At 45.1% G+C, this 26,684-nt stretch overlaps 1 protein-coding gene and 1 pseudogene across 1 annotated transcript; both read left to right on the top strand.

Moving 5' to 3' along the window:
* Nucleotides 1-1,331: 1,331 nt before the first annotated feature.
* LOC126068830 (melanoma-associated antigen B2-like) lies at nucleotides 1,332-22,218 on the top strand (annotated as a pseudogene).
* A 1,943-nt stretch (nucleotides 22,219-24,161) lies between these two features.
* Nucleotides 24,162-25,178, top strand: LOC126068829 (melanoma-associated antigen B2-like). Its single transcript, XM_049871524.1, has one exon. The coding sequence runs from the start codon at nucleotides 24,162-24,164 to the stop codon at nucleotides 25,176-25,178; it is 1,017 nt and encodes a 338-aa protein (XP_049727481.1).
* Nucleotides 25,179-26,684: the final 1,506 nt, after the last annotated feature.

Below are 26,684 nucleotides of genomic sequence, written 5' to 3'. Positions count from 1 at the left end.
GAAGCCTGAGTGAAGAACGAAGGGGTCACCAAATTGAGAACTCTGGGGTCAGGTAACCCCGGCCACCCCAGCCAGACCTAGTATTCCCAAAACGGCCTGCACAGGATGTGGCTCACTCTGATTTGCAACTCTCAGGTCTCAGGAAGATGAGGTCTTTGGTCTGAGAGGTGTAGCCTCAGTTCAGCAGAGGGTGGGTCCCAAGAATGGTGCAGAGTCAAGATGAAGACATGATTGAGATACTGGAGACCACTTAACCCAAAATGGGGAGGCCTGACCTGAACCCTGTTCCTGCCATTGGCCCAGGGAGCCCAGGACAAATATGGCAGGTTTGGGTGCCCCCTGACTTCTGCCTGGAGTGTCTCAGGGAGATGAAGTCCTTGGTTTAAGGCTGGTTGTCCCAATGCAACAGAGATAGGAATCCCAGAAGCTGGTGGGAGTCAAGGAACAAATCCTGAAAGAGGAAAGAGGGAATTAATACCCTGAGAAGAGAAGAGGCTACACAAAGTTCCCCCTCTGCTATCGGACCTGGGAAGCCAAGGTGAGAGATGCCAGGCTGAGATGCCCCCTCATTTGTTCCTGGGGTCGGTGGTCTCAGGGACAGGAAGTCCTTGGACTAAATGGGAGGCCATTCAGCAAAGGCAGCAGACTTGGTCCCTAAGAGGAATCAAGTGAGGATACTGATTTATGATGAGGTGATTCTTCCTAGAAATAAGGGGGAACCATAGAGCCCCAACACTCTTTCCGACATGGAAGACTTGGGTATGGTGACTTAGTGAGTTGCACTCCCTAACTCCCAGGGCACCTCAGGGAGGTGAGGGATCTGGTGAAAGGGGGCAACCATAGTGAGGACCCTGGTGGAGGACTGAGGCCTCCAAGGAACCCCAGACAGAATGGGTCCCACTGTGCTCTCATCACTGAGACACCCTGTTCCTTCAGTTCCTCCTTGTGGGTCCCAGAGGGATTTGAGGTGTCAAGTTCACAGTAGCAGAGGGAGGGGCCATGGCATTGCCAGCAGTTGATATAATGGCCCTGAGAGTGAACTTAAAAGACCCCCAGTAACCCAGGACAGAGAGTACCTAGTGCCAGGCCCTGTTGTCACCCCAGTAAGCCCCAAGCAGGGCTGGCAATCTACAACCTAATCCTTCCTTTAATTTCCTCTACAGGGTCCTGACAGGACAATAGGAGCCTTGAGGAGTCCTAGAGCAGTGTCCTCCAGAATCCTGCAGAGGCGGCAGCTGTGAAAGCCAAGGAGGCATCTCTATGATACAGGGGTACACACCCTCTCAGCATCCCTTCCACACTCCTGCCTGCTCTCCTTCACCAGAGTCATCATGCCTCGTGGTCAGAAGAGTAAGCTCCGCGCCCGTGAGAAACGTCCACAGGCCTGAGGTGACACCCACAGTGCCCAGGGTGCTCAGGTCACTGCAGCAGAGGAGGAAGGGTCCCCTTCCTCTTCCTCTCCTCCTTTTGGGGGATCTCCCCCGAGCTCCCCTGCTGCTGCCGTTCCCCAGGGGCCTCAGAGCATCCCGCCCATCACCTCTGCTGCTGCTGGTGCTTCGGGCACAAGAGCTGCTGGAGGGGCCGAGGGCCAAGATGAGGGAGGTCCAAGTTCCTCTGCGGCCCCAGCCCCCACTGAGAGGTCTCAAAGAGACCCCGTAACCCGGAGGGTGAGCATGTTGTTGCAGTTCCTGCTGCACAAGTATAAAATTAAGGAGCTCATTAACGAAGGCAGAAATGATGAAGATCATTAACAAAAGGTACAAGGAGCACTTCCCTGACATCCTGAGGAGAGCCTCTGTGCACATGGAGGTGGTCTTTGGTGTTGACCTGAAGGAAATCAACTCCAAAGGTCAATCTTATACCATTGTCAGCAAATTCGAGATCACCAAGGAAGAGAATCTGAGTGGTGGCAGGGACTTTCCCAAGACCGGGCTCCTGATGCCTCTCCTGGGCATGATCTGTAGGAATGCCACCCGGGCCACCGAGGAGGAAATGTGGGAATTCCTGAGTTTCATGAGGATCTACAATGGGAAGAGGCACTTCATCTTTGGGGAGCTCAGGAAGCTCATCGCCAAAGATTTGGTGCAAGAAGAGTACCTGGAGTACCGGCAGGTGCCCAACAGTGATCCTCCATGCTACGAATTCCTGTGGGGTCCCAGAGCCCATGCTGAAGCCAGCAAGACAAAAGTCCTGGAGTTTTTGGCCAAGATCAATGATACCGACCCTCATGCTTTCCAAGCCCTGTATGAAGAAACCTGGGTAAATGAGGCAAAGAGAGCAGCAGCCAGAGAATGGGCTGGGTTGGTCCTAATGCCAGGGCCCGTTTCAGGGTAAGTCCAGCAGGTCCTCCCACCCCTAGTGACGTCTGAGGCAGGTTCTTCACTTTGTGTTCCAAGAGAGCTGTCAACCTTCTGTGTCATGGAGGAGATTTCGGGCTGGAGGGAGCACATGTATCTCTTCTTTTTGTTCTTCATCTACATGGATAACGTTAAGATTTTTTTTTTGTTTGGGGTTACTTTGAAAATTCTGTTCCTCGTAGTAGAAAGTTTATTCAGATTCATAATCTAAGTTTATGAATAACATGGATCACTTGTTGATTGCTGTTTTCGTATATTAGTGTAACAGTTTTGGCATTTTTAAAAACAAATAGAACATCCTGGAATCTCTTTTGTGGTCCAGAATAAGATAACATGCATTAGAACAGATATTTTCTTGTAAATGTGAATGATTCCCATAGTAGAATAGATGGGATCAAGAAATAAAGAAAAAGTTTTACTATTTCCTGTCAAACCTTGTAATAGTTCTTTTTTGTAAAATTAAAAAAGATATATGCCTGAATTTGCTTAGCTTATTCCAGAATGTAGAAACTAAACTGTGTGCATTAAAAGTTTTGTTCACTGTCTGATTTACACCCCAAATGTTAACCAAACATCTGGTATGTGGCGGGCTTTGAGCTACTGGAAGTGCTTTTAAAAGAAAAAAAAAGGAGAATCCCATTCCTCTGGCCATAGAATTTTAGAGTTTAGGAGCAGCCATCAGATAAGGAAGACAGTGGGATACTCTTTAAGACCTAAATAACTAGTAAAAAGGAGTGACAAGAGGGGAGGTTCGAGATGATAGCCGTCAGTGTCCCCTGAGGCAGGGGAGATGGAGGCTTTGGGGAACTCCACATGCCTGAGTGGGCGGTCATTTTAAGTTAGGCATCATGGGAGGCTAGATGAGGCTGTGGGAGGGGTGTGCAGGGCCAGACACTCCCATGATGTGTCTCAGCCTCAAGAGGCTGAGCCTAGAATGGAAACCGGCTCTTCACAGTTACCCTGGGATTGCAAACAAACCAGAGAGAAATCCCCACCTGCGGCAGGGCTCAAATGTGCCTGCGCTCTTGAACACGTGCTCTAACTGGGTGTGTTATGCACATGATTTCCAGGAAGTTTCTGAGAAATAAGGAAACACTCCCTTGAGGTGAGATGTCAGGAAGCCACTGTTACTAGCCTTTTGCGTTGGGCTGGGGGAGCCAGAGCCCACTTCATTGAAAGGACATTAGAATTAGGCTATCTCGAGAGAGGCGGGGCCCAGATGGCGGACTAGGTGGACGCGACCGCGGATCCCTCTTGCAACAAAGACTCGGAAAAACAAGTGAATCGATTACATACATAACAATCTACGAACTCTGAACAACAAACACAGACTTAGAGACGGAAAACGAACAAATATGGGCAGACAGCGACCGTTTCCAGAACTAGGAGCCAGCGTACCAGGCAGGTGACCTTCGGAGCCCAATCTGGGGCAGAGCCCAGGGGGGCAGACGGCACAGACAAGGGGCCCAGCCCTACCCCCCCCCGAACCCATCCCGGGAGGGAGTCTAGCTGGTTGGTGCGGGCGGCGTAGCGGCGCAGCCGGAGGGAGAAGCACCCGGGAGGCAGTGACTGATCTTGGAGCGGGGAGAGCAGTGTCCCAGCCGGGGAGCCGTCCCAACGGGAGTCTGGTGGAAAGTGGGTGTGGCGCAAGCAGGGGGATCAGCTATATTTCCCTAAAGCAACCCCGGAGCAGGGCCCACACGTTGGTGTGGGGGACGCCCATCCACTTTGCGCGTGTGGCGCAACGCACCGGAGGGAGAAGTCCCCGGGAGGAAGTGACAGATCTTGGAGCGGGGAGAGCAGCATCCCAGCTGGGGAGCAGTCCCGCTGGGATTTTGGCAAAAGCGGGCGGGGTGTGAGCGCGGGGATCAGTTATATTCCCCTGAACAGACCACGGGGACGGGCCCACCCGTTCGTGCGGGAGACGCCCACCCAGTTCGCGCCAGCGGTGCGGTGCACCGGAGGGAGAAGTCCCCGGGAGGAAGGGACTGGTCTCGGAGCCGGGAGAGTAGCGTCCCAGCCGGGGAGCCGTCCCGCCGGGATTTTGGCAGACGGGGGCGGAGCGTGAATGCGGGGATCAGCTCTATATTCTGTGGTGCTACACTCCTAGCTCTCTGATCCCTCCCCCACCCTCCCCAGGCGGCTCCATTAACATCCGAATACCCTGAGCCAGAGGGAGAATTCAGATAGGGATCTGACTGCAATTTTTTTAGCTGATTACCTGGAAAATATAGTTTCCCAGTGATGGCTCGGAGACAGCAGTCCATATCAAACCACATAAAGAAACAGACCATGACAGCTTCTCCAACCACACAAACAAAAGAATCAAAATCTTTCCCAAATGAAAATACAATCCTGGAATAATCAGATACAGAATATAAAAAACTAATTTATAGAATGCTTAAAGATATCACAAATGAAATTAGGATAGCTGCAGAAAAAGCCAAGGAACACACTGATAAAACTGTTGAAGAACTCAAAAAGATTATTCAAGAACATACTGGAAAAATTAATAAGTTGCAAGAATCCATAGAGAGACAGCATGTAGAAATCCAAAAGATTAACAATAAAATTACAGAATTAGACAACGCAATAGGAAGTCAAAGGAATAGACTCGAGCAATTAGAATGCAGAGTGGGACATCTGGAGGACCAGGGAATTAACACCAACATAGCTGGAAAAAAATCAGATAAAAGAATTAAAAAAAATGAAGAAACCCTAAGAATCATGTGGGACTCTATCAAGAAGGATAACTTGCGAGTGATTGGAGTCCCAGAACAGGGAGGGGGGACAGAAAACACAGAGAAAATAGTTGAAGAACTCCTGACAGAAAACTTCCCTGACATCATGAAAGACGAAAGGATATCTATCCAAGATGCTCACCGAACCCCATTTAAGATTGATCCAAAAAGAAAAACACCAAGACATATTATCATCAAACTTGCCAAAACCAAAGACAAACAGAAAATTTTAAAAGCAGCCAGGGAGAAAAGAAAGGTTTCCTTCAAGGGAGAATCAATAAGTTCAGACTACTCAGCAGAAACCATGCAGGCAAGAAGGGAATAGGACGACGTATACAGAGCACTGAAGGAGAAAAACTGCCAACCAAGGATCATATATCCAGCAAAACTCTCTCTGAAATATGAAGGAGAAATTAAGATATTTACAGATAAACACAAGTTTAGAGAATTTGCAAAAACTAAACCAAGACTGCAAGAAATGCTAAAGGAGATTGTTTGGCCTGATGACCAATAATATCAGGTACCAGCACAATACAAGGTCACAAAACAGAACGTCCTGATATCAACGCAACTCAAATAGGGAAAGCACAAAAACAAACAAATTAAGATTAATTCTAAAAAATAAATAAACAAAATAATACACATAACAGGAAATCATGGAAATCAATAGGTAAACGATCACAATAATCAAAAAGAGGGACTAAATATAGGAGGCATTGAACTGCCAGATGGAGAGTGATACAAGGCAATATAGAACGATACAAGTTAGGTTTTTACTTAGAAAAATAGGGGTAAAGAATAAGGTAAACACAAAAAGGAATATCAATTCCATAACTCAAGAAAAAAGCCAAGAAAAACGTAACGACTCAACAAACATAAAGTTAAACATTATGAAAATGAGGATCTCACAAACTGCTAAGAAAAACGTCTCAGCACAAAAAAGTATGTGGAAAAATGAAATGGCCAACAACACACATGAAAAGGCATAAAAATGACAGCACTAAAAACTTATTTATCTATAATTACGCTGAATGTAAATGGACTAAATGCACCAATAAAGAGACAGACAGTCACGGACTGGATAAAGAAACACGAGCCATCTATATGCTGCCTACAAGAGACACACCTTAGACTTAGAGACACAAACAAACTAAAACTCAAAGGATGGAAAAAAATATATCAAGCAAAAAAGAAGAGGAGTAGCAATATTAATTTCTGACAAAATAGACTTTAGACTTAAACCCGTCACAAAGGATAAAGGACAGTATATAATGATAAAAGGGACAATTGATCAGGAAGACATAACCATATTAAATATTTATGCACCCAATGACAGGGCTGCAAGATACATAAATCAAATTTTAACAGAATTGAAAAGTGAGATAGACACCTCCACAATTATAGTAGGAGACTTCAACACACCACTTTCGGAGAAGGACAGGACATCCAGTAAGAAGCTCAATAGAGACACGGAAGACCTACTTACAACAATCAACCAACTTGACCTCATTGACTTATACAGAACTCTCCATCCAACAGCGGCAAAATGTACTTTCTTTTCTAGTGCACATGGAACATTCTCTAGAATAGACCACATATTAGGTCATAAAACAAATCTTTGCAGAATCCAAAACTTCGAAATGTTACAAAGCATCTTCTCAGACCACAAGGCAATGAAACTAGAAATCAAATAACAGAAAAACTAGGGAAAAGAAATCAAATACTTGGAAAATGAACAATACCCTCCTGAAAAAAGACTGGGTTATAGAAGACATTAAGGAGGGAATAAGGAAATTCTTAGAAAGCAACGAGAATGAAAATACTTCCTATCAAAACCTCTGGGACACAGCAAAAGCAGTGCTCAGAGGCCAATTTAGATCGATAAATGCACACATACAAAAAGAAGAAAGAGCCAAAATCAGAGAACTGTCCCGACAACTTGAACAAATAGAAAGTGAGCAACAAAAGAACCCATCAGGCACCAGAAGAAAACAAATAATAAAAATGAGAGCTGAACTAAATGAATTAGAGAACAGAAAAACAATTGAAAGAATTAACAAAGCCAAAAGTTGGTTCTTTGAAAAAATTAACAAAATTGATAAACCATTGGCTACACTGACTAAAGAAAAACAGGAAAGGAAACAAATAACCCAAATAAGAAACGAGAAGGACCACATCACAACAGAACCAAATGAAATTAAAAGAATCATTTCAGATTACTACAGAAAATTGTACTCTAACAAATTTGAAAACCTAGAAGAAATGGATAAATTCTTGGAAAAATACTACCTACCTAAACTAACACATTCAGAAGTAGAACAACTAAATAGACCCATAACAAAAAAAGAGATTGAAACGGTAATCAAAAAACTTCCAACAAAAAAAAGTCCTGGCCCGGACGGCTTCACTACAGAGTTCTACCAAACCTTCAGAGAAGACATAACACCATTACTACTGAAGGTATTTCAAAGCATAGAAAAAGACGGAATACTACCCAACTCATTCTATGAAGCTACCATCTCCCTGATACCAAAACCAGGTAAAGACATTACAAAAAAAGAAAATTATAGACCTATATCCCTCATGAACATAGATGCAAAAATCCTCAACAAAATTCTAGCCAATAGAATCCAACAACACATCAAAAAAATAATTGACCCTGATCAAGTGGGATTTATACCAGGTATGCAAGGCTGGTTTAATATCAGAAAAACCATTAATGTAATCCATCACATAAATAAAACAAAAGACAAAAACCACATGATCTTATCAATTGATGCAGAAAAGGCATTTGACAAAGTTCAACACCCATTTATGATAAAAACTCTTACCAAAATAGGAATTGAAGGAAAATTCCTAAACATAATAAAGGGCATCTATGCAAAGCCAACAGCCAATATCACTCTAAATGGAGAGAGCCTGAAAGCATTTCCCTTGAGAACGGGAACCAGACAAGGATGCCCTTTATCACCGCTCTTATTCAACATCGTGCTTGAAGTCCTAGCCAGGGCAATTAGGCTAGACAAAGAAACAAAGGGTATCCGGATTGGCAAGGAGGAAGTAAAGCTATCACTATTTGCAGATGACAGGATCGTATACACGGAAAACCCCAAGGAATCCTCCAGAAAACTACTGAAACTAATAGAAGACTTTGGCAGAGTCTCAGGTTATAAAATAAACATACAAAAATCACTTGGATTCCTCTACATCAACAAAAAGAACACCGAAGAGGAAATAACCAAATCAATACCATTCACAGTAGCCCCCAAGAAGATAAAATACTTAGGAATAAATCTTAGCAAGGATGTAAAAGACCTATACAAAGAAAACTACAAAGCTCTACTACAAGAAATTCAAAAGGACATACTTAAGTGGAAAAACATACCCTGCTCATGGATAGGAAGACTTAACATAGTAAAAATGTCTATTCTACCAAAAGCCATCTATACATATAATGCACTTCCAATCCAAATTCCAATGTCATATTTTAAGGGGATAGAGAAACAAATCACCAATTTCATATGGAAGGGAAAGAACCCCCGGATAAGCAAAGCATTACTGAAAAAGAAGAAGAAAGTGGGAGGCCTCACTCTACCTGATTTCAGAACCTACTATACAGCTACAGTAGTCAAAACAGCCTGGTACTGGTACAACAACAGGCACATAGACCAATGGAACAGAATTGAGAACCCAGATATAAATCCATCCAGGTATGAGCAGCTGATATTTGACAAAGGTCCAGTGTCAGTTAATTGGGGAAAAGATAGTCTTTTTAACAAATGGTGCTGGCATAACTGCATATCCATTTGCAAAAGAATGAAACAGGACCCATACCTCACACCATGCACAAAAACTAACTCCAAGTGGATCAAAGACCTAAACATAAAGACTAAAACGATAAAGATCATGGAAGAAAAAATAGGAACAACCCTAGGAGCCCTAATACAGGGCATAAACAGAATACAAAACATTACCAAAAATGATGAAGAGAAACCAGATAACTGGGAGCTCCTAAAAATCAAACACCTATGCTCATCTAAAGACTTCACCAAAAGAGTAAAAAGACCACCTACAGACTGGGAAAGAATTTTCAGCTATGACATCTCCGACCAGCGCCTGATCTCTAAAATCTACATGATTCTGTCAAAACTCAACCACAAAAAGACAAACAACCCAATCAAGAAGTGGGCAAAGGCTGTGAACACACATTTCACTAAAGAAGATATTCAGGCAGCCAACAGATACATGAGAAAATGCTCTCGATCATTAGCCATTAGAGAAATGCAAATTAAAACTACGATGAGATTCCATCTCACACCAACTAGACTGGCATTAATCCAAAAAACACAAAATAATAAATGTTGGAGAGGCTGCGGAGAGATTGGAACTCTCATACACCGCTGGTGGGAATGTAAAATGGTACAACCACTTTGGAAATCCATCTGGCATTATCTTAAACAGAAATAGAACTACCATACAACCCAGAAATCCCACTCCTCGGAATATACCCTAGAGAAATAAGAGCCTTCACACAAACAGATATATGCACACCCATGTTTATTGCAGCTCTGTTTACAATAGCAAAAAGCTGGAAGCAACCAAGGTATCCGTCAACGGATGAATGGGTAAATAAATTGTGGTATATTCACTCAATGGAATACTACGCATCGATAAAGAACAGTGACGAATCTGTCAAACATTTCATAACATGGAGGAACCTGGAAGGCATTATGCTGAGCGAAATGAGTCAGAGGCAAAAGGACAAATATTGTATAAGACCACTATTATAAGATCTTGAGAAATAGTAAAAACTGAGAAGAACACATACTTTTGTGGTTACGAAGGGGGGAGGGAGGGAGGGAGGGAGAGGGTTTCTTATTGATTAATCAGTAGATAAGAACTGCTTTGGGTGAAGGGAAAGACAACACTCAATACATGGAAGGTCAGCTCAATTGGACTGGACCAAAAGCAAAGAGGTTTCCGGGATAAAATGAATGCTTCAAAGGTCAGCGGAGCAGGGGCGGGGGTCTGGGGAACATGGTTTGAGGGGACTTCTAAGTGAATGGACAAAATAATTCTATTATGAAAACATTCTGCATCCCACTTTGAAATGTGGCGTCTGGGGTCTTAAATGCTAACAAGTGGCCATCTAAGATGCATCAATTGGTCTCAACCCACCTGGAGCAAAGGAAAATGAAGAACACCAAGGTCACACGACAACTAAGAGCCCAAGAGACAGAAAGGACCACATGAACCAGAGACCTACATCATCCTGAGACCAGAAGAACTAGTTGGTGCCCGGCCACAATCGATGACTGCCCTCACAGGGAGCACAATAGAGAACTCCTGAGGGAACAGGAGATCAGTGGGATGCAGACCCCAAATTCTCATAAAAAGACCATACTTAATGGTCTGACTGAGACTAGAGGAATCCCGGCGGCAATGCTCCCCAGACCTTCTGTTGGCACAGGACAGGAACCATCCCCGAAGACAATTCATCAGACATGAAAGGGACTGGTCAGCGGGGGGGAGAGAGATGCTGATGAAGAGTGAGCTAATTAAATCAGGTGGACACTTGAGATTGTGTTGGCAACTCTTGTCTGGAGGGGGGACGGGAGGATAGAGAGAGAGGGAAGCTGGCAAAATTGTCACGAAAGGAGAGACTGAAAGGGCTGACTCAATAAGGGGAGAGCAAGTGGGAGTAGAGAGTAAGATGTATGTAAACTTATATGTGACAGACTGATTGGATTTGTAAACGTTCACTTGAAGCTTAATAAAAGTTAATAAAAAAAATAAATAAACTAGAATGAGATACCATCTCACACCAACAACGCTGCCATTAATCCAGAAAACACAAAATGATAAAGGTTGGAGAGGTTGTGGACAGACTGGAACACTTATATACAGATGGTGGGAATGTAAAATGGTACAACCAATTTGAAAACTGATCTGGAGCTTCCTTAAAAAGCTAGAAATAGAAGTACCATATGGTCCAGCAATCCACTCCTTGGAATATATCCTAGAGAAATAAGAGTGCTCACACGAATAAATATATGCACACCCATGTTCACTGCAGCACTGTTTACAATAGCAAAAAGATGGAAACAACCTATGTGCCTATCAATGGATGAATGGATAAACAAATTATGGTATATTCACACAATGGAATACTACACAATGACAAAGAACAATGATGATTCCATGAAACATAACACGGAAGAATCTGGAAGGCATTATACTGAATGAAATTAGTCAGTCGCAAAGGACAAATATACTGAGTCCACTATTACAAGTACTCAAGAGTGTTTTCTATGTACCATCTTCCATGTTAATCTTTTAGCATACATGAGTTCATATACCAACCCTATTACTGACCCCATTTTACAGATGCAGAAATGGAGGTTCAGAAAACCTTATTTGCTTTAAGTCACAGTAAGTGATGGAATTCAGGCCTTTCTCCAATGCTTGTGCTCTGAACCATTATACTTTAGTTTAAGAACAGATACAAAGAAACCTAGGAATTGAGTCTTAGCTCCAACAGTAACTTCTGCATCAATGAAGAGAATGCAAGACTCCTTTCTTCATTTTTAAGGGTCTGTCTAGCTACCCTTTTACTATGATCCAAAATAAAGTCTTTATCCTGATCCAGGTTCCTTGCCACTTACACTTTGCTTCTTATCTTGTCCATTAGTATCTGTCCTCCTCTATCAGGAAACTAAATTTTTAATTTTTTTTTTTTATTGTATGTTGGTTGAAGGTTTCAGAGCAGTTTCTTATTAAACAATTAATACACATAGTTTTGTGACATTGATTGCCAACCACATGACATGTGAATACTCTCCCCTTCTCAACCTTGCATTCCCTGTTACCAGCTTTCCTGTCCCCTGCTGCCTTCTCTTCCTCAACCCTGGACTGGTGTGCCCATTTAGACTCATTTTGTTTTATGGGCCTGTTCAGTCTTTGGCTGAAGGGTGAACCTCAGGAATGACTTTAGTACTGAGCTATATGTGTGTCCGAGGCAATTCTCTCATTTCTGCAGAGGTTTCTGCAGTCTCTGTCAAACACTAAGTCTAGTCTTTTTGTGTGTGTGTGAGCTAAATTTTGTTCTACATTTTTCTCCAGCTCTGTCCAGGACTCTATTGTGATCCCTTTCGGAGCAGTCAGTGGTGGTAGCCGGGCTCCATCTAGTTGTGCTGGGCTCAGTCTGGTAGAGGCTGTGGTAGTTGTGGTCCATTAGTCCTTTGGACTAATCTTTCCCTTGTTTCTTCGGTTTTCTTCATTTTCCCTTGCTCCAGACAGAGTGAGACCAGTGGAGTATCTTAGACGGCTGCTCACAAGCTTTTAAGACCCCAGATGCTACTCACCAAAGTAGAACGTAAAACATTTTCTTTATAAACTATGTTATGCCAATTGAGCTAGATGTTCCCTGAGACCATGGTGTCCATAGCAGTCAGCCCAGTAATTTGGTCCCTCAGGGAGTTTGGATGTGTCTATGGAGCTACCATGACCTTGCCTTGGATAAGCTGTGCTGACTTCCTCAGTATTGTGTACTATCTTACCATTCACCAAAGTCACCACTAGGATACAAAAACTCTTAACAGTAGTTGTCTTTTGGAAAGAAGACATTCTTTCTATTTAAACAATTTTTTACTATGTGAACCATGTCCATGTATTACTTTTCAACAAAATTTTAAATCTAATTTGAAAGTAATATCTTTTGAAATTCAACACAATTTTAATAGATAATATTAAAATCAATGGTTTTTTTTGTACTAACCAACCTTTTAAAAAGAACACCGGGAAAAGGTAATTGGATCTAAGGGTATCTCTACATGATGACAACTCAACGAGCAGTTTACTCATTGGGAGAAAAGTTTTGATGCTTTGAGTCAATCCAGAGGTGCCTCACAAGAATGGCCTGGCAATCTATTTAAAAAAAAATCACTTCTTGAAAATTCTGTGGAGCACAGTTCTACCCTGACACACATGGGGTTACCATGAGTTGTAATCAGCTTGACAAAAACTGAGATAATCTACAATTTTGGAGAAGCACCAAGAAGGCTTACTCAAAAAATACCTCTTCTAAGACAGAAAAAAAACAAGGGCCACATAAACCAGAGACTATATCAGCCTGAGACCCGAAGAACTAGATGGTGGATGGCTACAAACGATGACTGCCCTGACAGGGAACACAACAGAGAATCCTGAGGGAGCAGGAGAGCAGTGGGATGCAGACCCCAAATTCTCGTAAAAAAAAAAAAAAACAGACTCAATGGTCTGACTCAGACTAGAAGGACCCTGGAGGTCATGGTCCCCAGACGTTCTGTTAGCCCCAGACAGGAACCATTCCCAAAGCTAACTCTTCAGACAGGGATTGGACTGGACTATGGGATAGAAAATGAGAGTGGTGAAGACTGAGCTTCTTGGATCAAGTAGACACTTAAGACTATGTGGGCAGCTCCTGTCTGGAGGGGAGATGAGAGGGCAGAGGGGGTCAGAAGCTGGCTGAATGGACACGAAAATTGAGACTGGAGGGAAGGAGTGTGCTTCTTGTTAGGGGGAGAGCAACTAGGAGTATGTAGCAAGGCGTATATAAGTTTTTGTATGAGAGACAGACTTGATTTGTAAACTTTCTCTTAAAGAGCAATAAAAATTAAAAAAGAAAAAAAAAACCTCTTCTAGTGCCTGTTATGTTTAATGTCCTTTTTAAAATGCTTTCCAGACTTGGAGTCTACTACAATAATACAACCATGAAGGAGATGTTTGCATCTCTGGTGGAATGTGGCCTAGGATAGATGTCTTAGGGAGCACCCAAAAGAATAGACAGAAGCTAAAAGGAAACTAGCAAGATGACCAAGACATCAGTCTTCAGTTAATAAGGGAAGTTGTTGTGAATTGGGAGTCCCTGGGTGATGAAAATGGTTAACACTTTGCATTGGATGGCTAATCAAATGGTTGGAGATTCTAGTCCAACCAGACGCACCTCAGAAGAAAGGCCTGGCAATCCACTTCTGAAAAATCAGCCATTGGAAACCCTATGGAGCACAGTTGTTCTCTGGCACACATGGCGTCGTCATGAATTGGAATCAACTCAACAGTAACTGGTAAGGTTGTGAACTGCCTTAGTTTCTCTTAGCAGCCACATCTCCCCTTTAGATCCATCACTTGATCTCTCCTTTTAATTTCAGAGGAAGAGACGTCCAGGAACCCTTCTGGCTCCTGAAAATTCTTGGTTCAGTAAACTCGTCTTTCCTTTCAGAAGTTTATCTTGCTTTTTTCATCAGCAACTTTCATTTTGCAGTAAATATGCTTTAAGATATCATGATCAATACAGGGGAGGTCGGCACAACTGGATTGGACCAAAAGCAAAGAAGTTTCCTGAATGAACTGAATACTTCGAAGGTCAGCGGCGCAAAGGCAGGGGTTTGGGGACTATGGCTTTAGGGGACATCTGAATCAATTGGCAAAATAAATTCTATTAAGAAAACATTCTGCATTCCACTTTGAAGTGTGATGTCTGGGGTCTTAAACACTAACAAGTGGCCATCTAAGATGCATCAATTGGTCTCAGCCCACCTGGATCAAAGGAAAATGAAGAACACCAAGATCACAAGGTAATTATGAGCCCAAGAGACAGAAAGGGCCACATGAACCCATTCTGAGACTAGAAGAACTAGATGGTGCCCAGCCACAACCAATAACTGCCTTGACAGGGAGCACAACAGAGAACCCCTGAGGGAGCAGGAGAGCAGTGGGATGCAGACACCAAATTCTCATAAAAAGACCAGACTTAATGGTCTGACTAAGACTAGAAGAATCCCGGCGGTCATGATCTCCAAACCTTCTTTTGGCCCAGGACAGGAACCATTCCCGAAGCTAACTCAGCAGACATGCTTTGGACTGGACGATGGGTTGGAGAGAGATGCTGATGAAGAGGGAGCTACTTGCATCAGGTGGATACTTGAGACTCTGTTGGCATCTCCTGTCTGGAGGGGAGAAGGGAGGGTAGGGGGGGTTAGAAACTGGCAAAACGGCCATGAAGGAGAGACTGGAAGGATGGAGCGGGCTGACTCATTAGGGGGAGAGTAAGTGGGAGTATGTAGTAAGGTGTATGTAAGTTTATATGTGAGAGACTGACTTGATTTGTAAACTTTCACTTAAAGCACAATAAAAATTAAAGGAAAAAATATGAGGTCTATCTGGCGCATTTTTTTCACTTGTGCATAAATGGACACACTGATTACCCTCACTGTTGTCTAAGCCTTGCGAAGTCTCTTGCCAAAATGAGCCTGGGCTTGGCCATAGTGCTTGCTTTGCTCAATGGGATAATAGCAAACATGACACAAGTAGAGACTCTAGAAGAGATGTGACACTGGGGTTTGCCTTCTCCTACGTTTCTTGCGATGCCTTGAGACCATCGCCATGTGAATAAACACAGGCTAGCCTGCTGGATGGTGAGAGCTGAATGGCCTAGATAAATCCTTTGGCCCCGCTCTCAGAAAGACAGGCAGCCAGGCAACAGACATGTGAGTGAGGCCCTGGACCATCAGCTGACCACAAACTCAGGAGTGAACCCAGACAACACTACACGTTGCAGAGATGTGCCATCCCAACTGAAACCACAGACTCCTGAACAAATAAATGGCTGTTGTTTTGAGGCAGGAAAAATTGGCATGGTTTGTTATATAACATAAATCTTAACTATATAACCCTTCTAGCTCCTGCTTTCATTATTTTCTTCCATTTATTGCCAAATCTTTTATTTCCTACCAGATACTCACTCATATACCACATAATTATATAAGCATACCATGTGATAGGGACTGTGCTAACCAATAATGCATAGAATAGGAAGCAGTAACAGACATGAGAACTATCTTCATGGAGCAAAGAAAATGATGATAGCTAAAATTTATTGAGTGTTTTCTATATACCATGTACCATGTTAATCTTCTAGTATATGTTAGTTCATTCACCAACCCTATTATTGAACCCATTTTAAACAGATGCAGAAATGGAGGTTCAGCGAATGTTAAGATATTTGCATTAAGTCACTGTAAGTGGTGGAATTCAGGTCTTTCTCCAGCACTTGTTGTCTGAACTATTATGCTTTAGTTTAAGAACAGATATAAAGAAACCTAGGAATTCAGTCTTAGCTCTGACAGAAACTTCTGCGTCAATGAAAAGAACGTGTCTCCTTTATCTTTAAGGGTCTGTCTAGCTACCCTTTTACTATGATCCAGTGTAAAGTCTTTAACCTGAGTCCAGTTCCTCGCCACTTACGCTTTGCTTCATATCTTGTGCATTAGTATCTGTCCTCCTCTATTGGGAAACTAAAGCCTTTTTTAATTCTTTTATAGTATGTTATACAAGGGTTTATAAAGCAAACTAGTTTATCAAATAATTAATACACATATTGTTTTGTGACATTGGTTGCCAACCCCATGATCTAACAATACTCTTCCCTTTTCGATCTTGGGTTCCCCATTACCAGCTTCCCTGTCCCTTCCTGCCTTCTTGTTCTCGCCCCTGGCCTGGTGTGCCCATTCAGACTCGTTTTCTTTTATGGGCCTGTCTAATCTTTGGCTGAAGGGTGATCTTCAGGAGTGACTTCAGTACAGTAACAGTGTCTGGGGGCCATAATTTCAGGGTTTCTCCAGTCTCTGTCAGACCAATAAATCTGTTTTTGTGTGTGTGTGTGTGTGAGTTAGAACTTTGTTCTACATTTTTCTCCAGCTATGTCAGGACTTTCTATGGTGATCCCTGTCGGAGCAGTCAGTGGTGGTAGCCAGGCTCTATCTAGCCGTGCTGGACTCAGTCTGGTAGAGGCTGTGGTAGTTGTGGTCCATTCGTCCTTTGGACTAATCTTTCCCTTGTATCTTTAGTTTTCTTCATTCTCCGTTGCTCTAGATGGGGTGGGACCAGTGGAGTATCTTAGATGTCCACTCACAAGCTTTGAAACCCCAGTCGCTACTCACCAAAGTAGATTGTAGAACATTTTCTTTATAAACTATGTTTCGCCAATTGAGCTAGATGTTCCCCAAGACCATGGTCCCCACAGCCCTCAGCCCAGTAATTTGGTCCCTCCGGGATTTTGGATGTGTCTATGGAGCTTCCACGACCTTGCCTTGTACAAGTTGTGCTGGCTTCCCCAGTATTGTGTACTGTCTTACCTCTCACCAACGTACCACTTATCTATTGTCTATTTAGTATTTTTCCATCCCCATCACTCCCCTCCCCCGTAACCATCTAAGATTGTTTCTTTTTGTCCGTAAACCCTTTCAGTACAGGAGTGGACTCACACAATATTTATCCTTTTGTGATTGACTTATTTCACTCAGCATAATGCCCTCCAGATTCATCCATGTTATGAGATGCTTCACAGATTCATCGCTGTTCTTTATCATTGTGTAATACTCCATTGTATGTAGCAGTTTGTTTATCCATTGATTGTTCTTTACTGTTCTGTCATACTCCATTGCGTGCATGTAGCTCCATTTGTTTATCCATTCATTGTCCTTTATCGTTCTGTCATACTCCATTATGCGTATGTAGTACATTTTCTTTATCCATTCCTCTGTTGATGGGCATCTAGGTTGTTTCCACCTTTTTGCTATTGTATACAGTGCTGCAACGAACATGGATGTGCATATATCTGTTCGTGTAAGGCTCTTATTTCTCTAGGATATATTACAAGAAGTGGGATTGCTGGATCCTATGGTAGTTCTATTTCCAGGTTTTTAAGGAAATGCCAAATCGATTTCCAAATTGGTTGTACCATTTGACATTCCCACCAGCAGTGTGTAAGTGTTCCAGTCTCTCCACAAACTCTCCAACATATATTATTTTGTGTTTTTGGATTAATGCCAGTGTTATTGGGGTGAGATATCTCATTGTAGTTTTGATTTTCATTTCTCTAATAGCTAATGATCATGAGCATTTCCTCATGTATCTGTTAGCCACTTGAATGTCTTTTTTGATGAAGTGTGTCTGTTCACATCCTTTGCCCATCTTTTAATCGTACTATTTGTCTTTTGTTGTAGAGGTGTTGGATTTTCCTGTAGATTTTAGACATTAGAACTTTGTTGGATTTGTCAGAGTCAAAATTTTCTCCCAGTCTGTAGGTTCTTTTTTAAAAAATCTTTTGGTGAAGTCTTTTTATGAGCAGAAGTATTTAATTTTTAGAAGAGCCCAGTTACCTAGTTTATCTTCTGGTGTTTGTGTATTGCTAGTTATGGTTTGCATGCTGTTAATGCCGTGTATTCGGAAAACTAAACTCTTGAAGATTAGCATTGTCTTCTCTTTTGCCAAATCAAATAGCATTTGAAGCTATTTGAGTTCATTCTGAATTGTCAAGTAGCTCGCCATGGGGAATTGATATTTGAACAGAAGCCTGAAAGAAATGAGAAAGAAAGCGATATGGATAACCAGGGAATGAGCATTTCTGGACGGATTGTGGAAAGTAACTACCCTGAAACAGGACCATGCTCTGTCCCTCCAAGGAACACACAGGAGCCATTATGATTGACTAAAGTGAACAAGAGAAGAGGGTTGGGAGAAGGGTTTAGAGAAATAACCAGAGGCCAGTTTAGGAAGGCCTTGGAGACTGGTTAGACCCTCAGAGAGCACCAAGAGAGTTTCATTTCCTTCTCTAAAATTCAGTACTGTTCCTGTGTCAGCCTGTTTTAGGGAATAAACCAATACCAAAGAAGATGCAGGCAAACTGACATCATGAATATAAAACACGAGTTCTAACACTCACACTTTCCTTTCTAAGCCTAAAAAATGTCCCTATGCTGGAGTTGCATTCTTGGTCATCCAGGTAAATAGAGTCAGTGACTAAAGTTTTATAAGATTAAAAAAAAAACAAACATACCTTTCAAAATTACAGGAGGGCTTGAACAAGTTTTATGCATCTGAACAGAAAACAGCATTCATTTTGTAATAATTATACTTTGAGAAACATGATGAAATGGATAAAACAAATAATATGCACTTTTAAAGGTAGCAAAAGTTGTATAATGGCAGAGACTTATTCATAGGCCCAAAGGGTGGGGGGGGGGGGAAGAGAAGAAGGAAAGACAAAGAAGCAGGGACTTAATTTTTGCATACCTTCTCTGCACCTTCTGAGTACCCCAGTACTGGATGGATAAGACAAGGATTTAAGGGTCCTCTGAGCAGATTTGTCAAAACAGACCATACAGCCTCCGGAAGGATGGCCTGAGGCTAAAACAAATGGCTCTTCTTGAGGTCCTTTCCCCAAACACAAAATTGTGTTCTTTAGAAAACCCTTCAGGAAAGGAATGTGTAAACTGTTTCAATGCTGTGTATGTTGCAATTAGTTTTTAATAAATTAGTAGCAACAGGCTTGGGGCCTTAAGGAAGTCACTGTTAACAGACTTGCCCTCATGCTATAAACACCTAGAAAAACTGAACAAGATTTAGTAAACACCAGTTTTGGACAATGGACAACAGAACAGTGCATTATGGAGATTGCCCAAGAGGAGAAGGCCTGGTAGTGGTTAAGAGGTTAGCAGTTCAAATGCACCAGCCACTCCTTGGAAACCCTATGGGACAGTTCTACTCTGTCCTATAGGGTTGCTATGAGTCAGAATCAACTCGACAGCAGTGGGTTTGGTTTTTGCCAAGAGCACTGTTCTGGGCCCCTTGTCTTGTGCTGAAGCGCCCCCATCTTACATCACCCTTGGACAGGGACCCATTCTCTGCAAGGTTTCCAGGAGGCAAATGACTCAAGACTTGGAGGGATGTGACATTTTCCGGGAAGCCTTAGGAACCAAGATGAGGACATTTGTGAGTGGGGACTGGGAAGAGGAACACCCCAGAATGTAGGGCTCACCCAGAGACCGACTGGCACCTGCTCTCAAACCTAGAAAGCCCCAGGCAGGGCTGTCAGGCTGAGCATCCCCTCACTTATACTTTAGAGTTCTCAGGGACTTGAGAGCCTGGGCCTAAGAAAGGCACCTCAAGTCAGTAGATGCAGGAGTCTCAGTCTCTGATAGATATCAAGCTGATGACCCTGAATGAGGATGATGGAAGGACCCAGACAGAATAGTGGTGTCCCATAGAGACTCATCTCTGCTGTTACTCCTTCAAAGTCCTGAAGAGCTGTAGACAGATATGCATCACCCGGATTCCAAATCACAGTGCCATGAAGGTGTGGACCTTGATCAGAGAGGATCCTCAGGTAAGTAGAGGGTAGATTCTCAGAAGTGATCCGGTGTCATGGTGAGGACCCTGACTGAGGAATGAGGGAACCATCCACCCCAGAACAGAGAAAGCCCCACAAAGTCCCTTCCCCCACTGCTATCCAATTTGGGATGCACAGCTCAGAGCTGTCAGACTAAGCACTACCTTCATTTCCTTCCCAGAAGTGGCTATGCAGAGATTGTCTCAGGTCCTTGGTACATTTCATTTGGCCCTAGTTCTGCAGAGGGAGGACACCTAGGCCCTAGTGGGAGGCAGGATAAAGATCCTTCCTGTTATGAAGGGCTCCCCAAAACAAATGGCTCCTCACAGAGTCCCACCCCTGTTCAGAGCTCTGTGAGGTGCCAGCAAAGCTCTCAGTCTGAGGCACCCCTTTATTTCCTCCTGTAGGGTTTCTCTGTGGCAAGGGCTTTGGTCTAATTGGGGGCGAAAGGGAGAGCAGTTATGGTTCTTGAGACGGAACAGACCTAGTATGTAACAAGAGTCAAAGTGAAGACGCTGTGTGTTTTGAGGGGATCCCCAACAACAAACAGAAAGATCCCTATAGAGCTTAGTCAGTTTTGATCCAGGAAAGCACCAGGCAGAGTTATCAGCCTGAAGTGTCTCCTCTTTTCAGTACTAAGAGTGTCGGGGGGAAGGGCCTAAGTCCAAAGGGGTGGCCCCCATTGTGCAGAGGGCAGAGTCTTGTCCCTAAGTGAGGTAAAGTGTGGACCCTGAGTGTTTGGGGTAGGGGGGTACCTACCGCCTAAAAAGGATCTGCCAGGGGTAGTGAAATAGCATGCAATCCTGTGAGGCCTCAGGCAAGTGTACGGTGCAGCACACTGACCTGTCCCTCTAGGGTCTCGGCGTGGTGAGATCTTGTTCTGAGCCTGCGAGTCAAGTTTTCATACGCGGGACTCCCAGGCTCTGATAGGTATCAAGGTGAGGACCCTGCGTGGGCACTAGGGACCACTCACTCCAGAATACTGGGGTCGCAAGGAGCCTGCCCATGCTGTCGGTCCTCAGAGGCCCCCCTGCCCCTGTAGGAGGGTCTTGATCCTTGGAGGCCGTCGGTACAGCCTAGTACGGATGTGACGTGTCCTGGCTTCCATCTAGGAAGTGCTGGGAAGGTACAGCTTCTGGTTTGGGGGGCTGTGAGCTCTCCTCAGCAGAGGAGAGTGGAATCTCAGGACTGATCACGAGTCAAGGTGCGGACTCTGAATGTAGACTGTGGTGACCAATTAACCCCAGAAAAGTGGGTCCGAAGAGCACCACACTGCTGTTGGCCCTCGGAGGCCCCCCTATACCCTTGGGTGGACGTGACGGGCGGGCATGTGCCAACTTCCATCCAGGAAGTGCCGGGAAGGTGAGGCCTCTGGTCTGACGTGGTTCAGGCTTGTGCCTAACCAGTGTAAGATGTGGACCCTGAGTGCTAAAGGGGCGACGTACCCCCAAAAGAGGGTCTTCTCAGAGCACTGACCCAAGAGGGCACTCCTGTGAGGCCCCAGGCAGGGGTAGCGTGAGGCACGCCCTGATGGCCCCCTCTAGAGTCTCTACGAGGTGAGGGTCTTATTTTCAACCTGTGACTCAGGGCTGTATAGGCAGAATCCCCAGGCTCTGATAGGTATCAAGGTGAGGACCCTGAGTTGAACACAAAGGAACCACTCAAGTCTGCACAGTGGGGTCTCAGGCGTTCCACCCTTGCTGTCGGCCCTTGTAGGCACCCCCAACAGCCTTGGCCCTTAGAGGGCCCCCTCCAGCCTTGGCCGGATGTGACGTATCCTGACGTCCTGTCTCCGCACAGGAAGTGCCGGAAAGTTGCGGCCCCTGATCTGAGGGGCGCGGTTCATCATCAGAGGAGGGTGGAGTCTCGGGACCGGTCAGGAGTCCAGGTGAGGATGCTGAATGTGGACTAAGGGGACACCTAACCCAGAACAGAGAAGGTCCCACAAAGTCCCGCCCCTACCGCCAGCCTCAAGGCCACCAGGCTGACTTCGGCCTGTAAAGTCTCAGGATGGGCGGGCCTTGGTCCAAGAAAGCACCCGTGTTCCGATGATGGAGGAGACCTAGACCCGAACTGCAGGCGAGGCAAGGACCCTTAGTGCTAATGAGGAGGCTTCCCTTCAAAACAGGGGCGGCCCACAGCTCAACCTCGATGTCAGCTTTGGGAGCCCCCGGGCAGGGGTTACCTGATGCGCAGCACCCCGACTACCCTCTATGGAGATGAGGGCCTTGGTCTGAGCCATCAATCCTACCCGTTTTCGGGGGGACTTTAGGAGAAGGAGGAATCCCTACATGGGAACAAGTTCAGAAGCCTGAGTGAGCAAAGAAGGGGTCACCAATTAAGAACTCTGTGGTCACGTAAGCCCCGCTGCCCTGACCAGCACTAGGATTTCCAAAACAGCGTGCATAGGATGTGGCTCACTCTGACATTCAATTCTGAGGTCTCAGGAAGGTGTGGTCTTTAGTCTGAGGGATGTGGCCTCATGACAGCAGAGTGTGGGGTCCCAGGAATGGTGCAGAGTGAAGGGAAGATATAATTGAGGTACTGGGACCACTCAACCCAAAATGGGGAGGATTGAAGTGGGCTCTGCTGATGCTGTTAACCCTGGAAGGACAAATCTGGCAAGTTCAGGTGACTCTGGACTTCTGCCTAGAGTGTCTGAGGGAGATGCCCGCCTTCGTTTAAGCCCCAATTCAGGAGACAGAGGGATCCCAGAAACTGGTGGGAGTCAAGGTAAAAATCCTTTAGAAGGCACTAGGATTCAAATTAACCCCTCTCTTCCCCTCCCCCAAGACAAGAGGAGGATGCAGCAAAGTCTCCTACTGCTATTGGCCCAGGGGAGCCACAGTCAGAGGTGTCAGGCTGAGGTGCCCCTGGTTTGTTCCTAAGGACAGATGGTCTCAGGGACATGAAGTCCTGGGACTAACGGGGAGCCTTATTCAGGAGAGGGAACCCTGGTGGCATAATGGTTAAGTAGTACGGCTGCTAACCAAAAGGTCGGCAGTTCAGTCCACCACGTGCTTCTTGGAAACTCCATGGGGCAGGTCTGTTCTGTCCTGTAGGGTCAATATGAGTTGTAATTGACTTGACGGTAATGGGTACCCAACGGGGTGTTCTACAGAGGCAGGAGACATGGTCTCTAGTAGGAGTCAAGGTGAGGATACTGAGTTCTGATGAGGTGACTCCTCCCAGAAGAAAGGGGGAAACATAGTGCCCCAACACTGCGTTCAGAGCTGGAGGACCTGGGTATGGTTACTTAGTGAGTTGCACTCACTAACTTCCAGAGTGTTTTGGGGAGGTAAGGGACCTGGTAAAAGGGGGGACCCGGGTGGAAAACTGAGGCCTACAAGGAATCCCAGACAGAACGGGCCCCACAGTGCTGTCATCACTGAGAAACCCTGCCAGGAGTGGTGGCTGAGCTGATCCTTCAGTTTTTGCGTGTGGGTCCCAGAGGGAATTGAGGTTTTAGGGTCAGAGTAGTAGAGGGGAGGTGTTCTGGCCCTGCCAGCAGTTAATAGGATGGCCCTATGACTGAAATTAGAAGAATCCCCAGTAACCCAGTACAGAGTCCCTAGTGTCTGCCCCTGCTGTCACCCCAGTAAGCCCCAAACAGGGCTGGCAATCTACAACCTAATCCTTCCTCTAATTTGCTCTATAGCATCCTGACCGGGACAATTGGAGCCTTGTGAGGTTCTATAGCAGTATCCTAAAGAATACTGCAGAGGCGTCAGCTGTGAAAGCCAAGGAAGCATCTCTCTGCTACAGGGGCGCACATCCTCTCAGCCTTCTTCCTCCTGTGGGCCCGTATCACCTACCCTCTCACACTCCTGCCTACCGTCCTTGAGCAGAGTCATCATGCCTCGTGGTCATAAGAGTAAGCTCCGCGCCCGCGAGAAACGTCGCCAGGCCCAAGGTGACACCCACAGTGTCAAGGGTGCTCAGGCCACTGCAGCAGAGGAGGAAGGGTCCCCCTCCTCTTCCTCTCCTATTGAGGGGCCTCCCCAGAGCTCCCCTGCTGCTCGCACTCCCCAGGGGTCTCAGAAAGCCCCAGCCACCACCACTGCTGCACCAGGTGCTTTGGGCAGAAGAGCTCCTAGAGGGGCCAAGGGCCAAGGTGAGGGAGGTCCAAGTTCCTCTTCAGCGCGAGCCCCGAATGAGAGGTCACAAAGGGACCCTCTAACCGGGAGGGTGATCATGTTATCACAGTTTCTGCTGTCAAAGTATGAAATGCAAGAGCGCATTACAAAGGGAAAAATGATCAAGATCATCAACAAAAGGTACAAGGAGCACTTCCCTGAGATCCTGAGGAGAGCCTCTGAGTACATAGAGCTGGCCTTTGGCCTTGACGTGAAGGAAGTCGATTCCAAAGGTCAGTCCTATGCCCTTGTCAGCAAGTTGGAGATCACCGAGGAAGAGAATCTGAGTGGTGGCAGAGGGTTTCCCAAGACCGGGCTTCTGATGCCTCTCCTGGCCATGATCTCCATGAATGGCAACCGGGCCACCGAGGAGGAGATGTGGGAATTCCTGAATATGTTTGGGATGTATGATGGGAAGAGGCACTTCATCTTTGGGGAGCCCCGGAAGCTCATCATGAAAGATTTGGTGCAGGCAAAGTACCTGGAGTACCGGCAGGTGCCCAACAGTGATCCTCCATGCTACGAATTCCTGTGGGGTCCCAGAGCCCAAGCTGAAGCCAGCAAGACAAAAGTCCTGGAGTTTTCGGCCAAGCTCAAGGATACCAACTCCAGTGCCTTCCAAGCCCTGTTTCAAGAAACTTGGGGAGATGAGGAAGAGACAGCCGCAGGCAGAGAAAGGGCCAGGGCTAGTGTCAGGGCAAGTCCAGCCAGTCCTCCCATCCCTGGTGAAGTCTGATGCAGAGTCTTCACTTTGTTGTTGAAAATGGCTGGTTAACTTTCTAATAAGTGGAGGCAACATGGGGCTGGAGAGGGAACATGTATGTCTTCTTGTATTCCCGTTACACTTGAGTGACTTGCAGGTTTAGGTCGTTTTTTGTATTTTTCAAATGTTGTTCTTTTAATTGAAGGTTTTAGGATTCAGAATCTAATTTCACCCTCATGCATTTATTGTTGTTTTTCAGATTTAGGGGAAAGAGTTTTGTATTGTGTAAAACAAATTGAAAATCCTTGAAACGTTTCTTATGAATCCAGAACTAGTTAATGTGGTATCGGAATTGGGATGTTCTTGGAAATATTAAAGATATCCAAAAGAGTTGGGATGACAAGGTAGAGGTGGAAAACCATAAAAGTTGGTCAATTCTTGGTTTCCCTTATTCCATTTGGTAAGAGTAGAACATTCATGTGCCTGGAATTGTTTGGCTTATTTAAGGATGTGGGGGAAAATAAATCGTGATGATTTGACCTCTTGTTCCCTGCCTCTTATTTTCCCCAAAGAGTAATTGAGCGTCTGCCCTTTGGAAGGCTTCCTGCTAGTACTGGGGCCCTTTAAGCAAAGGTGTCGAAGCCCGAGTATAGATTTTAGAGTCTGACAACAGCTCTGAAATAAGAAAGAGGTGGAAGTACTCTCCAAGACCTCAGGACTAGTAGAAACGCAGTGAACACTTCAGGATTCCCTCTAGTGCAAATGCCCTGAGGGAGGGCATTTTGGGGTCTTGGGAAATTTTGATCTCTCAGTGTGCACTGGGGGAATTTTAAGTTAGGAAACATAGGGGAGGGAAGGGTAGGGGGCGAGAAGAGCAGGTAGGGGTGAGGCTGGGGGCAGGGGCGAGTCCAGATGGGGTTGCGGGAGGAGTGTGCAGGGTCAGACATTCCCATCATGTGTCTCAGTGTGGAATGACTTTGCCTGGAATGGCAACCAGCTCTTCACACTGCCTCTGGGATTGACGACGGTAAACGAGAGAGAAATCCCCCCCGGAGCAGGACTGGAAGGTGTCCTGTGTTCTTGTCCCAGTGCTCTTGAACACAAGTGCTGACTGTGTGTGTCATGCACATCATTTCCAGAGTTTCTGAGAAATAGGGAGATACTCCATGTGAGGAAGCCAGTGTTAGTAGCTTTTTGCCTTTGGCTGGGGGAGCCAGAGGCCATGCCATTGAAAGGATGGTAGAATGAGGTTGTCTTCAGTGTCACTTGGCAAACACCAAGTGAAAACTGGACTTTTGGCCATGGTGATGAGAACTGGGGTGACATAGGTGGAAGGACAGTTGGGAGGGGAAATTGTCCTTGACAGCACTTCTAAGAGCTTTGTGTTCATTAAACTGGGACAGTCTACCCACATGCACATTAAAAAATTTACTCCCTGCTATGGATTGAATTTAACCACCACGTCCCCCCAAAACAGGTGGTGTAAATAATGACCCAATAACCATGGTTATGATGCCATTTGGGAATATGTGTTATGTT

Source organism: Elephas maximus, chromosome X (genome assembly GCF_024166365.1).
Source record: "Elephas maximus indicus isolate mEleMax1 chromosome X, mEleMax1 primary haplotype, whole genome shotgun sequence".
Lineage (NCBI taxonomy): Eukaryota > Metazoa > Chordata > Mammalia > Proboscidea > Elephantidae > Elephas > Elephas maximus.
Note: the sequence above shows the minus strand (reverse complement) of the source record. Positions and strands in the feature narration are given on the sequence as shown.

Bases quoted from the DNA above. Each gene is read 5' to 3' on its own strand.
- LOC126068829 (XM_049871524.1), top strand. From the start codon at position 24,162: ATGCCTCGTGGTCATAAGAGTAAGCTCCGCGCCCGCGAGAAACGTCGC.